This window comes from Misgurnus anguillicaudatus, chromosome 8 (assembly GCF_027580225.2).
Source record: "Misgurnus anguillicaudatus chromosome 8, ASM2758022v2, whole genome shotgun sequence".
In the NCBI taxonomy this organism is placed as follows: domain Eukaryota; kingdom Metazoa; phylum Chordata; class Actinopteri; order Cypriniformes; family Cobitidae; genus Misgurnus; species Misgurnus anguillicaudatus.
In genome coordinates this window covers 34,887,515-34,907,175 of record NC_073344.2, presented here as the reverse complement: position 1 = coordinate 34,907,175, position 19,661 = coordinate 34,887,515, and the positions used below count along the sequence as shown (strand labels likewise).

General features: G+C 39.4%; 1 protein-coding gene and 1 long non-coding RNA gene across 4 annotated transcripts in view; one reads left to right on the top strand and one right to left on the bottom strand.

Annotated features, from left to right (window-relative positions):
• Positions 1 to 19,661, bottom strand: part of LOC141365867 (uncharacterized) — a 41,771-nt gene that overhangs the window by 14,737 nt on the left and 7,373 nt on the right. The gene's annotated exons all lie outside the window — the stretch shown is intronic.
• Positions 1,019 to 9,494, top strand: nfil3-5 (nuclear factor, interleukin 3 regulated, member 5). The gene is made up of 2 exons (XM_055212740.2): positions 1,019 to 1,566; positions 5,174 to 9,494. Exon 2 carries the CDS (start codon positions 5,580 to 5,582, stop codon positions 7,395 to 7,397), a length of 1,818 nt encoding a protein of 605 aa, XP_055068715.2. The 5' UTR covers positions 1,019 to 1,566; positions 5,174 to 5,579; the 3' UTR covers positions 7,398 to 9,494.

Genomic DNA, 19,661 nt, shown 5'->3' with positions numbered 1-19,661 from the left:
AGACAGACAGACAAATGGGCAGATAGATGGACTGACAGTCAGGCAGATGGATAGACAGAAAAATGACAGACTGAGAGGACAGAAAGAAGGTTCATAAAGACAGATAAACAAACAGACAGAAGGATAAGACAGGCAGACAGATATTCAGACAGATAAAACAGTTGGATACCCAGACAAATAAATTGACAGACAGACAGACAGACAGACAGACAGATAGATAGATAGACAAACAAACAAACAAACCAGACAGAAGGATAAGACAGTCAGACAGACGGATACACAGACAAATAGGACTGAAAGAAAAATAAGAGAGACAGACAAGTAGACGGACAGTCAGGTAGATGGATAGACAGACAGACAGAAAAAAGGTTCAGAAAGACACACAGACAGACAAACAAACAAACAAACAGAAGGATAAGACAGGCAGACTAATGGATAGTTGGATACACAGACAAATACGGAAAGAAGGATAAGACAGACAGATAGATGGGATCAGGCAGATGGATAGACAGACAAATAGAACGGAAAGAAGGATAAGACAGAGAGACAGACAGACAGACAAATGGGGTCAGGCAGGTGGATAGACAGACAGAAGGATGAACAGACAAAAAGGACAGACAAATAGGACAAAAAGACAGACATGCAAACAAACAAACAGACAGACAGACAGACAGACAGACAGAAGGATAAGACAGACAGACAAATGGATAGACATACAGAAAAAATATATTTGGATATACAAATAAATTGACAGACAGGCAGAAGACAGACAGACAGCAGATGGATACACCGACAGGTAAAGTGACAAGTGGAGGACAGACAGATGGATAAATAACCGGAACAAATATATGACAGACCGACATTGGATATTTAAATCGTTTCATAATGACACATTTATCCGTGTCAACTACCAAAACGTCTTTATGTAAGTTTGGATATTTATGCAACAGTTTCAGTCTCGTAACCTCCTCTCTCTCTCAGTTTAGTTCAATGAAGACCAAACTGCACCCCGGTACACAGCCACTGCCGTATCTGTGATCGGTAATCCAACCACATGCCGTAACTTTAAAACGGAGAACAGTTTTATTTTGACCACCCCGGCTCCACCTCAAACATTTCACCTGGAGTTATGTATCTATAGCCACGACGAACAAAAACGTGACTAGGCACCCAAAGCTCCATGTTATGCAACCGCTGACCTACTAACACACATTTGAGGACGACGAGGAGAATGAGAGAGAGTGTGTGTGTGTAGAGAGAGAGAGGGAGAGAGAGGAAAACTGGAGCAAAGCCTCCGACATAACATAAGGACGAGTAGGGAGGGAGTGAGAGAGACGGCGAATAGCAGCACATTAAGGGAGTCACATTAATCGACACAAAGCCGGGTGACTGGATCACGACCCACGCGGGACATTTTCATGCCGATGTGAAGTTGTAAAGAGAAGAAACCCAGCGAAACGACACGATCGGGACACGAAACAGCACAGAGAATCGCGGAGGACACATCGACTCGTGACTAAAAGCGGATTCCTCCGTTTAACAAAAGGAATTTGAGATTTCACATAGGTGAGTTTATACACGGGTCGTTTTTTTCTGTGAAATGTGTATTGCGTCATATTTATTATAATGCAGTACTGTAGCAGGCTAGGCAGTTGTATGCTAGGCTTTACCTTGCAACGTGGTCAGGGCATGTTATTGTTCACATGGAAACCGACATCGGGGTCGGCGTCACTCTTAAACGCACATCTCTGTGAAATCATTCGTGTTGTTTCTTTATTGTTCATCACGATTCACGCCTTCGTGACCTTTTGTGAAGTGTAAGGTAGCAACAGTTAATCGTTTGCATTGTGCATTGCATAGCCTACGTTCACATTCAATGTCAAGTCGAGACGGTCGTGGCGTGGGGGAGGTGGTGATCATTACGAAATCCCAACGCGCGAGTGTCCGTGGGGTCGGTGGATGTCTATGCATTGCGGCGGTAATTCCTGTATAATTCGCTAACGCAACGCATACACGGCGATAACTAAATTGCAAGTCAGCGTTTATTTCAAAGCATACGGTTGTAAAATAACGCGTGGCGCGGCTGCCGTCTCCCATTAGGACAATGCTTCGCAATGCTGTGAATTATTGGCTGAGCGTTTAGCGGCCACCCAGCGTGCCGCGACTACTTATGTTATAACCGAGTTGTTTTAATTAAATTGTTAACTGGTCGTTTTCTAGTCTTAGCGTTTTCACACGTCTACGTGGTTAATTGCGTAAAAGTTTTGTTTGGATGAGTGTGGCGGGTTTGTAACAGACAGATGTTTAAAGCCAAATATTGCGTAATTTGTATATAGGGCGGGGACAAATTCACGGTCGTGAAGTCTTTATGCTCTGTTTATAAAGACTAAAAGTTAACAGTTCTACCACTCCCTGCTCAGCAATGCCAGGAATCTGAAACAGCCTCACATTGCACCCAAACATCTTGGCATCTTTTTGAAATATAATTACATCAGACTTTGTATAATAATAGCTCTATATATAATAGAGAGTTATCCAAAGCGACTTACAGTTCATTACAATTTATACATTTTTTATCAGCATGTGTGTTGGTTGGGCTCGAACCCATGACCTCTTGCGCAGGTAATGCAATTCCCTACCACAGAGTTATACTAGAGCTCTAACCTCACTAAAACATTTGCACTATTTAGTAACAAAAACAATGTCTAATCTTCCATAACCTAAGAAATATGTATGTCCTGACATAATTTTTTTACAGTTTAATGCCTTCAGCATTAACCCATTTAATTATGAGTCTAGCCAGTACACAATATATCTCACAGTCGTACTGGCCTAATTGGCTTTAAAGAAGAACGACTGGATGCGTTGCCGTTCTGCCTGCATGTGACTGGGCAGACACATGCAGACAGGCTTCCAGTTGTAAACACTATCCATATGGGATGGTGCATAACTGCGTTTGCCTTGACCTCAACCTATTTCCTGAATTGCGGCCTCTGGTTCTTAGAAAAGGAAAGGTAAACGTGCCGAAGAAACCGAAAATAGCAATAAGCATGTGAGATAGAGTTACATCTTTCCCATTTTCTTTAATTGTAATGAATGAGCCATTAGTGTATCAATTGTTCATTAGCCATATGGATACCATATGGATCAACATGTCCTAAAGTCATTCCTTAACTAGTATAGTAACAGTCTGGCATTGTGCCACAACCTGGACAATATTTGACATTTACAAGTCCTGTGATGCAAAGGCAGAAGCAATAATTGTGTAACCTTTCCTGGATATCTAAAAATGTAGTGCATCAGCGCTGTTGTCATGACCTGATTCTAATATTCTCCTGCTGACGTATTCGCTCTTTTTCGTACCTCCGCAGTGCTGGTAAATTCCACTCTCGTCCCCCAATTGGAATCCTCAACTCCTCCCTCACCCGAGCACACTATTTTTGGTCGCACTATAATTCCTCACCGCTTGCTCAGGCGCGCACAATCTCTCTCACAGACACGCACGTACTATTGCCGCTCCACTGACCTATTTTGCAGCGCGGCTTTGGATCAGGCGCGCGCACGCACGTACCGTGTTTACGGAGCAGCCGGTTTCTAGGTCAGTGGGACATACGCGCACCCTCCCCTGTGTTCACATTGTGTTCCTACAGACAGAGGGTCATACATGAACCAAATACTTCCATGATTCCATGTATGGGATGTACCATAATGTTGTGAGGTTGACCAAAGTGCAGAAGTTATCCACAATGTAAAGTGCAAAGTAAAATGATTGATTTTGTTGGGTTATTAATTAAAAATAAAGACGTCTGCACACTTAAATCCTTTTAGCAGCCGGTTTTAATAACCTTTCCAAGCTTTCGGTCAAAAGACCATCTTCAGGGTATATTATTTGGGTAATTAATTGAACAGCCACGTTTTATGCATTTGGGAGAGGGTTTTATCCTAAGCAACTTTCAAAGTATACATTTTTATCAGTATGTATTTTTCCTGAGAATGGAACCAATAACCTTTTGTGTTAACCAGTTGAGCTACTGGAATAGTTTTATTCAGAGTTTTATTTTGGTTTTGAAAAAGTGTTCCTGTTTTTAATTTATATTACTCTTCCTCTTTTTTTGTTTGGTTGAGGTTGTGTTTTGGAGATGTTGTAATAGTTCCCCCAGTGTTATGTAACACAAACTCAGATTCTCACGATAAGCTGCACAATATACACGGGCAAACTAATCAAAAAGAAAGACCTAATAACTTTACAATGTAAATAACCACTCGATCTGAAAACAAAAAGACTAGTCTCGTTTTCTAATACAGAACAATGTAGCACCATCTGTCAAGTCAACTGTAAAGTGAATCAAATTGAACAATAAGAAATCCTTTAAAAAGTTTGGCTTTCTAATGTGCAAGGAATTTCCATGTACGCTTTAGTGATACGCTTGATTTTGCACATAGTAAACAGTGAATTACACTGTGCTCACTACTGATGAACCAAATGGTTCAGTTATTATTAGTATACATAAATGTTTCATCTCAAATAAACGTTTAAAGAAGTCTGGTTCAGTCTGGTTTGAGATTATGTGACTGTGCAGTATCTTACGCAATACGTGTCCTACTGCAGAGCGGCATGATCTCGAAGTACAAGTGCTATTACTCCACTGACCTACATTTCTGTAGAGCTCTTAGGATACTGGGATAACATAACATTTCAGTTGTGGCCAAGATACGTTTTTTTTTTACTTTATTTGCAAAGAAAGTTTTTCGCTAGTGCTATTTTATGTCAAAAGCCCTATTCTGAGACAACGTATGAATGAAACACGCTCTGTAGAAACATGGCGGCAAATTCTATGTAAGGAGATCCGCAGTGTATGTAGAATAAATTGCTCATTCTAAGATAATAAAAATAGTACAGTTGATTATGTAAGGTCTTTATACCCCACTGATAATATAGTTCTATGTATATTATGTTGCATTTCCATCAAGATATCTTTCTAAAGGATACCTTTAATGTACACACAACTACAACACCAATGCAGTGAAGTAAAATAATGAATTGTTCAGCAACTTTGTCATTCTGCTTTGTTTTTACTGTTCTATTTTTACCTCAATTGTATGTTGTAGTTGCGTTTAATAAATCATCAAGACACATTCTCAGTAACCCAATTGTGTTTCATTGTCTCTGCAGATCTGCTCAACTCAGACTGGGACAAAACAGTGAACCGAGACAGATCTCATGAATAATAAACAACTTTATGAAGGTTCCTGAAAAGAACAAGATCATTCTATATCATCGATAACACAAAGCGACTGGGCTTCAACTATTTCTGGAGGACCTTTTCCAAGCCAACAAACTTATATTGTCTTTAATCAGAATTGAAAACAAGCTAAACACAAAAAGGACTTTTCTCTTTTTTAGAGAAGAAACGCAAAACACACGTATCCAATGACGGTTGTTTTTGTTGCGTTTCATCTTCTTCTTATCTTTTTGACCAGTCTGGAGACTTGAAAGTTTTAAGGATTGGTTAAAACAAAAGGAAATTTAGTGCAGTTCACCCTTTAATACTACTACTCAAATTTTCAATGTCCACTGAATGTCAGTTATACAGACTGGCCTCGATAGGACCGCAATGGAAAGCCTAAATCTTCCTACGCAAAACAACAGTGCCAACTTGGACACTTTAGAAACATTCTCAAACTACAGCGAAAGTTTACCATCTCCTCAAATCTCTAACTCAACTCGTCAAGGCAGACTAATAAAACCAAAACCCAACACAAGCTGTCGGAGAAAGCGTGAATTCATCTCGGATGAGAAAAAGGATGCGTGCTACTGGGAAAAACGACGCAAGAATAACGAGGCTGCCAAAAGGTCAAGAGAGAAGCGGCGACTCAATGACATGGTATTGGAGAACAGAGTCATGGCACTGAACGAGGAGAATGTGCGACTGAAGACAGAACTCCTGCAATTAAAATTGAGATTCGGACTCATAAGTTCAGCCTCCTACATGGAGAAGACCCAGCAGATCAGCAATGGCACTGAGACAATGACTAATGGTGCTAATGGTACCGGAGCAACATCTGGAAATCCATATTACTCAAGCAGCGGATACTCCAGTGCTTCTCAGGTCATGATGAACTCTGATTCCTCAGAGGCCGAGCAGCCAACCAGAGGTGAACGCCACTCACTCAAGTACTCTCCCCGTGGATCGCTATCGGACATGTCCGATGGATCTTCACGGGACAGCCCTGAACCCATAAACTATGACATTAAGCATGAGAGCTCTGGAATGGACATTAACAGGCTTGAGGCAAGTGTTCTTAATGGCATGTTCAATGGCCATCATGTACGACTAGAGACTCACCAGCCGCAAGAAAGGGAGCAGCGAGAGGGTGTCAACACCCCAGTTCCTCCATCTGCCACGCCCCAAAGAAGTGTCATCCTTTTCCGCTCTGGAAGCAGCTCCTACCCCGTTGAGAGCCAAAGGATTGAGGACATGGAGCAGCAGGTGGTGTCTCAGCCACAGCAAAATGGACAAATCACTCATTTAACGCAAACAGGGTGCAATCTGCCTTTAAGACCTGATGGTTTAGAGACTCTCTCAGAGGTGGCACAGCAGTTGGCAAGGAGATCTTTGGATTCACCAAATTACGAGTTCACCAATGGCAAAGCAGATGCTGGGGAAAACAGACGGTTTGTCATACAGCAAAAAGACCAGAGTGTTCAAGGACAATGCAGAAGCCAGGCGCAAGATCTGGATTCATTTGCCCCAGATCTGCTCAGCGAAGTTGGAAAATCCCATGTATACCAGCGGTCAAATCCCTACCTCGGCACTCTGAACGAGGAGCCCCCTGTTCTAACGTATGAGGGTTGCCCAAGAACAGATGGCTTCTATCAAGAGCACTCCTCCTCAGGCAAGGACACCTCTTCAAGTGACGGTGACCCTCGCAGCTCAGACAAGGAAGCCTCTACTGACGATGAATCTCCCTCATCCTCTTGCTCTGATACTGGTGGCTATCACGTCATCCACCAATCAGCATCATCGCCCACCATGGCCACTGGTGACACATGCCAGTATGGGGACTATCAAGGTGAAATGAAAGCCACTGCTCTGCCACACAAGTTAAGGCTCAAATATAGAGCACTATCCAACGGTGGTTCCCAAGATGTCTGCAGTTCAGTTACGACAGCTGCTACGTCACCTGATTCCGCTCTGCCTCAGCATCCGTACCTGGCGTTAGCGCAGGTTAACCAGCAGCAAGGCAGCAGTTCTGGAAGCAAGGACGTGGAGAGTGAGATGTTAGATGAACTTTGCACACAACAATCTCCCTTCAGAGAGAACGAAGAGGGAAGGAAGGACAGTGGGAAGAGGGTATCAGGAGGACGAGGTAGCAGAAATAAGAAACGTGACTGAAGCAGGATGTGAGATACATTAATACAGCTAAGATGGATCAATGTTATCTTTATCATCCTACAGAAAGTTAAAGGGTACCAGTTAATTGCATGAAATGCTTATACCCCACAACAAAAACAAAAAGAAAGTGTAACTTGTGTTTCTGGTCTGTTCTCTTGTCAAAAGCGAAGATGTGACCTTTAATGCAGCTCTGTTCCTACACTGTCTTTCATAAGCACTTATATTAGTAACTCAAAGGGGTTCCTACACTCTTAAAAATAAAGGTGCCACACTTTGCCATAGATTAGAAGAACCTGCAAGATTCCATAAAGAACCTTTAACATCCAGAGACCCTTGCGGTTTCACAAAAGGTGGAAAACGTTACTTAGACTTCAAAAAGAAAAGGGGAACTAAAAATTGTTCTTTAATGGAACCTTTTGTAGCACCTTTATTTTTAAGAGTAGAAGACAGTAAAGGGGCCCTTTCACAACAAACCTACAAAATGACTTTGTATAGCAAGTTTTGACTACTCTTCCCTTTATATATTTACATAACTCTGCCATGTTTGTAGCTTAGCCTAGTTAATGGGTAGTTTCTGAACCCAATACGTAGTTGTCCCTACAAGTTCATGGAGTTAAAGACGAGTCCTTTTCTCCTTAGTGATTTCACAAGAAAAACCTCAAAAGATTTATGCCTGTCTCACTCTCCAATTATGCCTTTTGACCTTAGCATTATTTAAGCACTTGGATTATATAATACTGTGACATGACTAAACATATCATATTTCGAAATATTTTGCAAGGATAAAACATGTCAGTCTTTAATTGTAGAAACTTAAGTGGGAGAACACTGTCTACTTTTTAGTATTTGGATTCTTGTACAGCTCTTTTCGATTGTTCATGTTTGATGCTTCCAGTATATTTTTTATTTCATTGAATTCACCTTTATGCATCACATTGATTGACTGATACCTGAATGTCTTGTTCATAGTGTTTCAGTCAGTCGTAGGTCAACACTTACCAGTAAAATGACCTTTCACATCTTGTCCATCAATTTACTATATTGCAGTGGTTCTCAAACTTTTCCGCGCATCCCCACAAAAAATTACGGAACGAAACAATTTAAACAATGCTGTTGGTTAGATGCCTTATTTTTTCTGATGTTTAATTACACAGAATTTAACAAAAACGATTTCATAAAAACTGGGCACCATCTTGCGGCCTCCTAGTTTGAGAACCGCTGTAAAGAAACCTTCTTTAAAGTTCGCTGTGACCAATGCTTACATGACATTACGATTTACCTGACATTTAGCCAAATTAGAGTCGAAGCCCTTTCAGAAATGTCAGTCTGAGCTAGCAGACAGACTGTACAAAGTGTATGATAAATAATTGCCGTCTAAAGATGGTCTTGTCCGTTGTGGTCAGGTTTCAGAGATGTCTCACATGCTACCTCATGAGAATAAATGGTTGAGGTTACGCAGAACTGAGTTTATTCTTCCTCTTAAAAGGGGAATGAGACTTTGGTGTGTGTACCCCATTGCATCATCGTACCCATCTACTGTTGCGTATAAAAGTGACCACACAGTAAAATGCTGCAGCACACAAGTGTTACAAGTAGACACAACAATTGTATAGTCCCACTAGTTGTCTTTGTAGAATTTTACCACAGCTGTAAGCTGCTTCTGCACTGAATTTTTTTTCCTCAGATTTTATACAATCTGCGTTTATTTTTCCCAAACAGGTGCCTGGCACTGGCCATTATGTAAAAAGTGTACAGACAAATTCTCTTTTGAGTATTTTATGCTTGTATCAAGTTTATTTTGGCATTCTATAATAATAATTATTAATAATATGGTATTTTATTTTATATTCCAATGCTATTATTCTTTTTTGGGTTTAATATTTTCTCGTGTCTGTTGTCTGTTCACCTCAATGTGATACAGTATGTATTTGATGTCCTGTTCATCCGTTTCACCTCTGTACCTTGGTGTATTGTGTGATATTTACTGAAGTTTTAAAGAAAAATGTTTGTAAAAAAAAAAAAGAAGAGCTCACCTGTCAAGGTGCTCAGAATGACACTAAAGTGGCAAGAAAAATAAAACGTTGTATGTCAAATTTATGATGTCTAACATTGTCGTGTGTATAGGAAACATATACTATAAATAATCTTAAAATGCACTTTAACACATCCACTTGCTAAATAGCAGGTTAGACAAGATTAAGAACATGAACAGCTTAATAAATGTTGTCTCATCTTTCCTTACTTTTAGCCTCTCCTCCAGTGTTTGAAACGAGGGGGAGCTAGGGTGGTCCCGAATCTCCCATAAGCATTGAGGAACCCACTATAAAGCACAAAAATATAAATCAGGGGGTCCACAAAGCGATACTGTCCATTATTTGTCCCAACTTTACATTAAATTAAAAAGATTTCTGTCTAAAATAAATGTAAACTATAAGGTGCGCCTCGTGCTGTTTTCTGGAGGAATTGACAGATTTAGGATTGGGTTAGGGGCTTTCAAAAAAATGTATCTCAAACTACAATTTCACACTAATTTGCGTGGTAGAAAATGGTTAAGGTTTGAGTAAATGGTAATTTGGGGTTTCTTTGATTACAACGTTGATCCAGGACCAACAAAACATCCCAGGAACACATCTTACTTTGTGAAATCACGGCAACCCTGTAATGATGGGGGGCTTTGGCGGGGAGGTAAGGCTTAGCTAGGGGACCCCCATAATCTTTGACATAATTCGAACACTGCTCTTCTCTATATGTAAACCTGGACCACAAAACCAGTCAATTTATCATTTCAATAAGGGTCAATATTTGATTATTTGAAAGTCAAATAAATAAGCTTTCCATTGATTTATGGTTAGTTTGCATAGGACAATATTTGTCTGAGATAACTATTTGAAAATCTGAAATATTGAGAAAATTCCCTTTAAAGTTGTTCAAATGATGTACGCAACTGCATTCACTCAAGTTTTGATATATTTAAGTTAGACATTTACAAAATATCTTAATGAAACATGATCTTTAAACAATATTAAGGATTTTGGCATGAACAAATAATTTATAATGTTATCCCATACAATGTATTGTTGGCTATTGCTACAAATATATCTGTGCGTCTCGAGACTAGTTTTGTGGTCCAGGGTCACACATGATAAATTAGTTGAAACAAGACCTTTGCAATTGCATAGAAACACTTGCAATCCTGCAGGGAAAGAGAGTCATTCAGTATGATGTAACACAGGCCAAGTCACAACACCGGTGTCGCAGTTTAAAAACAACAGGGATGAGTAACCCAAAAACAAGTGCACACACATCCACAGATGCTTTTATAACCGCTTTAATGGACTTCATTTACCAGGTAACTGCAAATTATACAATATGTATGAAAGCACACAAGGTACTTGGAAATGAAACATGATGTGCTTCTTATAAGTCGCAAAGTTCACTGGTTGCAAAAATAAACTGGCAGTAGAGGAACGACTTCAAAGAAAAACAAGTTATGTAACTCTGGGTATCAAATGACGTAACGAGAAACACTTCAAGCTAAGGACATAATCTAAATAAGAAATTACATCTTGAATTTTATCGTAGGTGATCTTTTCATACTCATTTTCAAACATTTATAGTTGTCATTTGTTAATTTATTGCACCCGCTACAGTGCCAGTTTGTTTAATGACTTACCCTTTCCATTAAGCATTATGTAATAACGTGCAGTACTTACACAACCAGCTGTCTAACATTTATTTGAAAGCATATTACCTCTACTCTAATTCACAAATACAAGTGTTTTTTCTGTAAAATATTTCTGTAAAATGTGTATGATTTTCAGTTAACCTGCATTGTAGATACACATGATTCACTGAATTGATGCCTGCATGCTGCTCTACCGGTTGCTACAGTAACATAAGCAAAGTGCAAGAACAAAAGCAAGGTGACTTTTAGGCAGCGCTGCAGTGCTATGGCCTCCTCCCTTTTGTTTTTCTCACTCTTTGTTTCCTTCTTTCTCCCCTTTTCCTGATTTTTACAGAATATGTGTTCAGATGCAAAACCTTATGAAAGCAGGTCAGTGGAAAAGTAGGTCAGTGTGGATGGGAGGAGAGGAAGGAGAAAAAGGGGAATTCAGAGATTGAGGGTAGAGCGAGAGAGAGAGAGAGGGTGGATGTGCAGACACGTCATTCGGTTTGCCGAGAGCTTAAAGGGAGTATGCGGAGGACTGTGCAATGTGATCTTATTGATGATACTGCACAGATCTGAGTCCTTGAACAATTTAATCCTTAATAATAAACTGATGCTGATTATCGGATGTTACTTTAAAACATCAGCAAGTTGTTGGTTCAACTTAAAAATTAAGTTAACTTGTTCCCTTCAAAAGGACATATCATGAAAATCTTACTTTTTCATGTTTAAGCGCTATAATTGGGTCCCCAGTACTTCTATCAACCTAGAAAATGTTAAAAAGAACAACCCAGTTACTTTGTTTTGGTAAATTATTCTCTGCAAGGATGTGAAAAATTAGCTGAAATTCACAGAAATTTGGCTCCCCTTGTGATGTCATAAGGGGATCTTATTATAATAATACCACCCCTTCATCTGCACTATCCAACCACGGCACTTCCATTTAGTGCAGAGAGAGAAAGAGAGGAAATAATTGACAGCACAACAGTGTTTCAATTTCAACAAACCAACATCATGGTGATCTGTGTTTGCATTTCATCAGTTCATTTGCATTTTTAAGGACACACCCAAAAACGGCACATTTTTGCTCAAACCTACAAAGTGGCAATTTTAACATGTTATAATAAATGATCTATATAGTATTATTAGCTAAAACTTCACATATGTACTCTGGGAACATCAAAAGCACTATTCGGACGGGATTAGTTTTCCAAACGACGTTTGAGTTTCAGCGTGTCCCCCAGGACGTCTGTGATTTTATGTACCGATTCGGACGGGATTAAAAGGATGCAGGCTATTCCAGAGATGGGAGTGTCTGTTTCATGCATTTGGGCGTTGCAGTAGCACATGCTCTGGATACGCGTGTTTGTAATGTTAAATATTTTGCTTTAAATGTAAAATCATGACAGAACATGTAATTTATTAATTTAATTTTAACAAATCAAAATAAAATATACAAATCCTACTAAAGTAACGTTAGCCTACGTGTTTTATATAACTGTCTGCTTATAACAAACACAAAGTAATGAAGAAATAATGATTAATAAATTTTTATATCTTTATTAATTAAGTTTACCATTCCGGAGTTGAACAACTTTGAACTGAGTTTCTTATAACGTTAATGATATTACAGTGTTTAGTCTTAACAGTGTATGATATTCAGCTCGTCTTGATTTAATTACTTTATTTTGCCGAATGCGAAAAAACATTAATATCTGAATGAATGGGACTCAGGAAATACAATATACGCGCATTAGTAAGATCTTACGGCAGATCACGTTGGCCAAAACACGAAATGAACCGCGTTTTCAAAAGATATTGCGGGCAAACACAGACATTTGCATCCGGACGGGATTAAATTTCTCAGAGGACCTCTGAGTTCGGTGAAAAACGGTAGGTAAATTGCTCTGGAATTTTTACGGAGGTCGTCAGAGAACAACACAGACATGGCCGATTCGGACGGGATTAAAAACACAGAGGACCTCTGAGAAGCACGATATTCTCAGAGGTCCCCCTGTAAAACTAATCCCGTCCGAATAGTGCTAAAGATTTATTTTTCGTCATTAAAAGTGTTGTGAAATGTCCCCTTTAAAATTTTCCCTCACTTTGGCTTGGTTAGCTTTTCCATTGAGTTTAGTAGCACTTTGGAGTGGGAGGGATTATAGGCGTGTCATTATATTTGCGCTGCCTACTGCTGTGACAACAAGTGAGAGCGTTGTTGTACATTCCCATAAATTCATTTATTTTTCCGTCTGCCACAAAATTAAATTTGACCACCATAAATAGATGTTTGCACATCCCGTTTATCCCGTTTTTCTGTACAAACACCTATGGTGTCAGTCGACGCGCTCTGCTGATCCTCATTTAAGTTGCATTAAAGCATGTATGCGGATATGCGCGTCACAAATGTGCCGCTTCAAACTGCAAGTCTGGAAAAAACAGTTATGGTGTTCCTGATTCTCAACCTGTGGATGTTTTTCATCGCTAAAAGGGAGTCTGGGAACTTACAGGAAAGCACAGATGATAACAGGTTTACTCGAGATAGCGCAGGCTAGCATGAAGGTAAAGCTAATCTTTTACATTATAACGATGACGCTGGTGATGGCGATTCTTTCAGACTAATCAGTGATCTACAGTGTTGTCACGTTTTGGTATCAGCTCAAGTCGCTTGGAACCCCAACCAAGGTGATACTAAAAAAAGAATCAGGTACTACGTACTACACCTAGTGGAAAAGCCCCCAAAAGTAAGCTGACCCGAACCAAACAGTGGGGTACAATGGAAAAGCGCCATTAGTTGACTCAAAAAGTGTCATCAAGAGTTATGCATTTCACAAACACTTTTATTGAAAGACGTATTTTAGTTGTGTTCTCCCTAGGAATCAAACCCATGGCCTTGGAAAGGTTGACCAAGTTTATGTAGCACATTACATACCGTGTTCTCATAAGTGCTTTATGCAATCATAATCACGACAAAAGAAATAAACAGACAGGAGGAAGAGTAAAACGAAAAGAGGAAGAACAAGGAAAAGGGAGTAGAGGACAAAATAAAGTCGGTTTTTGTTTTAAGAACATCTGCAGAAGCGCTGAGATTCCAGAGCACAACATAACTCCGGTTACGTAACCGAGCTGCCTAAGATGTAGGTCAAGTACACGAGAGTGCAAACAAGGGAGGAAGTGTCTGAGTTTCTGAGTCATGTATAACAATGTATCAGTTAGGACATTTGTGTGTATGTGCATATGTACTTGGATATATGTTTATAATATTTAACCTGATTTGAATGAATGTGGGTCAGTACGGGTGCGTGTGAGTGAGTATAAAATGCAAGTGTGTCATAAGAGTTTAAAAAAGGCAGTGTGATGCACACAGACAGATAATTGAAAGGGCAATGTTGAATGTAGGTCACCCAGCCTTGCCCACCCCACACCCTATTCTCTCAATCTTGTAACAAAAGTTATGCTTTTCGGTCATTTAACTATTGGTAATGCCTATTAAGGTGAACAACATTATTAATATTTCTAATGATTATGGGTTTAAATCTGTTGTCCGTTTGTGCTACAGACCACATTAATAAAATCTGTGCATTGATGCCACAAGCTATGAGACTCGTTGAGGAGAGGTTTGCAATTAGATTTTGCAATTTAGATTTAGACTTGCATTAACTGACGGATCAGACCCATAGAATCAGTACCAGAATATCATAGAGATGTAGGATTTGGGCTTGTTCACAACCACCTAACAACCATTAAATCGCCTTACATTTACCCATTAAATCCACAAACGTTTTAGAAGGATCTCTTGACAGAAATGCAATATAATATACATAACTTTATTATTAGTTGTGTATAAAGACATTACAAAATGAACTGAATTGTTTTTATTATCTTATAATGAGCAGTTTTTATTTACATGCACTGCGGTTTCCCTTACATGGAAGTTGGCATTTCGCGCCACCATGTTTCTACTGTAGACCTAAATGGACACACAGTTTAATAGAGTGCGTTTGGTCACTACGTTGTCTCAGACGATGGCATGTTTGTCCTGTGGCCGCTACCATAGCTTCTCTATGCGTTTTGAAAGGGAGGGGTGAGCTGTGGACTAAGCTGTTGGTTGCAATTTACAGTCTCACTGCTAGATGCCGCTAAAAATTTACACAATGGACCTTCGCATAACACCCTGGTAACCACCTACAATCTCCTGGCACCATGGCAACGACCTCTCCACGGCCAAACACCACTCTTGGTCATGATTATGCAAAGTACACAGTGCAATAAATGTAAATGCAGTGTGCATACTACATGCTGCAGAAGTATGCACTGTATGTTGCTTTGGATAAAAGTGTCTGCCAAATGCATAAATGTAAATGCAGTGTAATGCAGTAGATGCAGTGTGCATACTACATACTGCAGAAGTATGCACTGTACGTCGCTTTGGATAAAAGCGTCTGCCAAATGCATAAATGTAATGCTATGTGCATACTACATACTGCAGAAGTATGCACTGTATGTCGCTTTGGATAAAAGCGTCTGACAAATGCATAAATGTAAATGCAGTGTAATGCAGTAGATGCAGTGTGCATACTACATACTGCAGAAGTATGCACTGTACGTCGCTTTGGATAAAAGCGTCTGCCAAATGCATAAATGTAAATGCAGTGTAATGCAGTAGATGCAGTGTGCATACTACATACTGCAGAAGTATGCACTGTACGTCGCTTTGGATAAAAGCGTCTGCCAAATGCATAAATGTAATGCTATGTGCATACTACATACTGCAGAAGTATGCACTGTATGTCGCTTTGGATAAAAGCGTCTGACAAATGCATAAATGTAAATGCAGTGTAATGCAGTATGCATACTACATGCAGAAGTATGCACTGTAGGTGGCTTTGGATAAAAGCATTTGCCAAATGCATAAATGTAAATCCAGTGTGCATACTACATACTGCAGAAGTATGCACTGTACGTCGCTTTGGATAAAAGCGTTTGCCAAATGCGTAAATGTAAATCCAGTGTGCATACTACATACTGCAGAAGTATGCATTGTACGTCTCTTTGGATAAAAGCGCTTGCCAAATGCATAAATGTAAATCCAGTGTGCATACTACATACTGCAGAAGTATGCACTGTACGTCACTTTGGATGCAAGTGTTTGCCAAATGCATAAATGTCGATGCAGTGTGCATACTACATACTGCAGAAGTATGCACTGTACGTCACTTTGGATGAAAGTGTTTGCCAAATGCATAAATGTAGATGCAGTGTGCATACTACATACTGCAGAAGTATGCACTGTACGTCGCTTTGGATAAAAGCGTCTACCAAATGCATAAATGTAAATCCAGTGTGCATACTACATACTGCAGAAGTATCCACTGTACGTCACTTTGGATAAAAGCGTCTGCCAAATGCATAAATGTAGATGCAGTGTGCATACTACATACTGCAGAAGTATGCACTGTACATCACTTTGGATGAAAGTGTTTGCCAAATGCATAAATGTAGATGCAGTACGTCACTTTGGATAAAAGCGTCTGCCAAATGCATAAATGTAGATGCAGTGTGCATACTACATACTGCAGAGGTATGCACTGTACGTCACTTTGGATAAAAGCGTCTGCCAAATGCATAAATGTAGATGCAGTGTGCATACTACATACTGCAGAAGTATGCACTGTACATCACTTTGGATGAAAGTGTTTGCCAAATGCATAAATGTAGATGCAGTACGTCACTTTGGATAAAAGCGTCTGCCAAATGCATAAATGTAGATGCAGTGTGCATACTACATACTGCAGAAGTATGCACTGTACGTCAATTTGGATGAAAGCGTCTGCCAAATGCATAAACGTAGATGCAGTGTGCATACTACATACTGCAGAGGTATGCACTGTACATCACTTTGGATGAAAGCGTTTGCCAAATCAATAAATGTAAATCCAGTGTGCATACTACATACTGCAGAAGTATGCACTGTACGTCACTTTGGATGAAAGTGTTTGCCAAATGCATAAATGTAGATGCAGTACGTCACTTTGGATAAAAGCGTCTGCCAAATGCATAAATGTAGATGCAGTGTGCATACTACATACTGCAAAAGTATGCACTGTACGTCACTTTGGATGAAAGTGTTTGCCAAATGCATAAATGTAGATGCAGTGTGCATACTACATACTGCAGAAGTATGCACTGTACGTCGCTTTGGATAAACGCGTCTGCCAAATGCATAAATGTAAATCCAGTGTGCATACTACATACTGCAGAAGTATGCACTGTACGTCGTCTTGGATAAAAGCATCTGCCAAATGCATAAATGTAAATGCAGTGTATATTAGATGACATAATACTTGGAAGATATTTGCATGTCATAGCAGCGACAGGACAAGTAAAGAAAAATAGAGATAGTATGGAGATAAACACATTGGGGAATGTTTGTTCCCAAACCAATCATGAGCCCTATTTACTTCCATCATATTCTGTATTCCTACTATGAAAGTCAATGGGGCCCTTGATCAGTTTTGTTACAAACATTCCTAAAAATATCTTATTTCGTGTTCATCACAACAAAGAAATGTATACAGGTTTGTAACAACGTGAGATTGAGTAAATGATGGGTGAACTATTCCTAAGACTTTTCATTAGTTCTATAATTCAGTTTTAATTTAATTTAAACCATTTCATCCCTACATATTAGATAATGATTTTTTTTGATTACCTGTATGAACCAATGTCTGTCTTTACAAAGGCAGTTACTGCGGTGGTATCCATTTGAAAAATACACCTTTGTACTTAAATGGTAGAATTAAAAAAGTACCACCCCAGTCACAACATTTTTACATTTACAGGACTGAAATTTAGTGAAAGGTTCAGGCTGACCTACACCCAACCCTGATAAACTGGTAATATATAAATGCCCTCTCATGCCACACAAGCTATTTTAAAATAGAGTACATAATCCTCACCACTTATAAAAGCTTCAGCCTCTATAACACCTCCCTATTATGTCATGCAGGCAACAGCTGTAAATAAACCAACCGGCCATTCCATTATAAGAGCACAGGAAAGAGATTACACCTATAATTTACATTCATGCATTTGGCATGCTTTTAAGTGACATACAAAGCATGCAAACTATGCATTTTCTATGGTTATCATGTCCCCTAGGTATTGAACCCTTGATCTTGTCGTTGCTAATGTCATGCTTGACAAAATTAAGCTATAGGAACTAATTTAAAATAAATATATATATGTAACCAAGTGAAAAGAAGAATGTCATTGGCCAAAAAGTAGTTAACAAAAGTAGGTTGTGATCAGAAAAAAAGGTACGAGTTTGAAAAGTCAAAGAAAGTGGGGCAAAAGTGTAAGCGAGGACTAGACTTCAGCTCCATTAAATGAGACAAAATAGGCCACTAGAGCAGTGAGTCAGCCCAGAGTTATGCAACGAAAGCATCAGGGGTATTGCCACATTCTGCGCATGTGTAATGTGTGCATAAGGAAAAAAGGGAGTATGGAGTAAAAGAGAGTGCCATGCATCTGCGTATGTACGAATGTGACTGACATATGTTCTGGGTAAAATGTGTGCGTGGATTGAACAGCTGTCTTCAATGAGAGGCAGGGGGCCATACGGTTTGTAGGCAGATCTTGTTACTTATTTTGCATATGATTGTTTAAATGTGAGAGGCAACAAAATATGTGCCAACCTCTGTGATGAAACCACTTCACAAAGGCATTTATATGCAATCATAAATCAAGAGTGGAGTAGAGTCACAGTTTCTGCATCAGACTTCCACCTACAGTACAAGGACACTCAACATTAAGGGCACTTGAGTTTTATTATGTCCAGAACACTAGAGCGGACAATACTATAGGCCAAAGAGTGGTGAGTTCAGACAAAGGGGGCATCAGAGACAAAAAGTGTATTTCAAAATTAAATTATTTTATCGGCAAATTAGTCTGAAAATGACCGATATCGATAACCATAAAAATATTTAAAATTAGAAAATGTACTTTTAAATGTGTTTCTAGCAGAAAATGAGTCGCCTGTGTGTGTGCAGAAAGATCCTGTTATTATACAAATCTATTTATTCGTCTTTGGCCTCGAGCTCGTACACACTACAAACTTTCGGGAGTGACAACCGCATTTAAATTTGGGAGTAAATTCCCGTAAATGTTCGTAACAAAACTCACTGCAGAAAATGTGATGATTGACACAGATATAACCATAGCAACGTTCTGCCTTCTCGGGTGCTTATCACTCACAGCTTTGACCAAAATAATTTAAAAGCGTTATGTTTTGAAATAAACTTCCGTCTTGGCGTTGTGCATTTTACGCATTTTTAAAGCTGCTCCACAGCGCGCTGTCTTGCCAGGTCCTCGTCTTTTTTTAACGTACATACCGTTTTGGCGCTTAACCGTTTTTGGCTTTTGGCTCATGAAGCGATCAAGTTTCTGGTGTTATTAAAGTGTGAAGGTCCCAATAATTTGATTTTTGAGGTAAAGCATTTGGCTTTATTTCGGTTTATTATTAGATTTTTCTTGTTCGCTGTTTTTTTAGTGCAAGATCTGGCAACACTAGTCAGCAAACACTCGTGCCTCTGTCA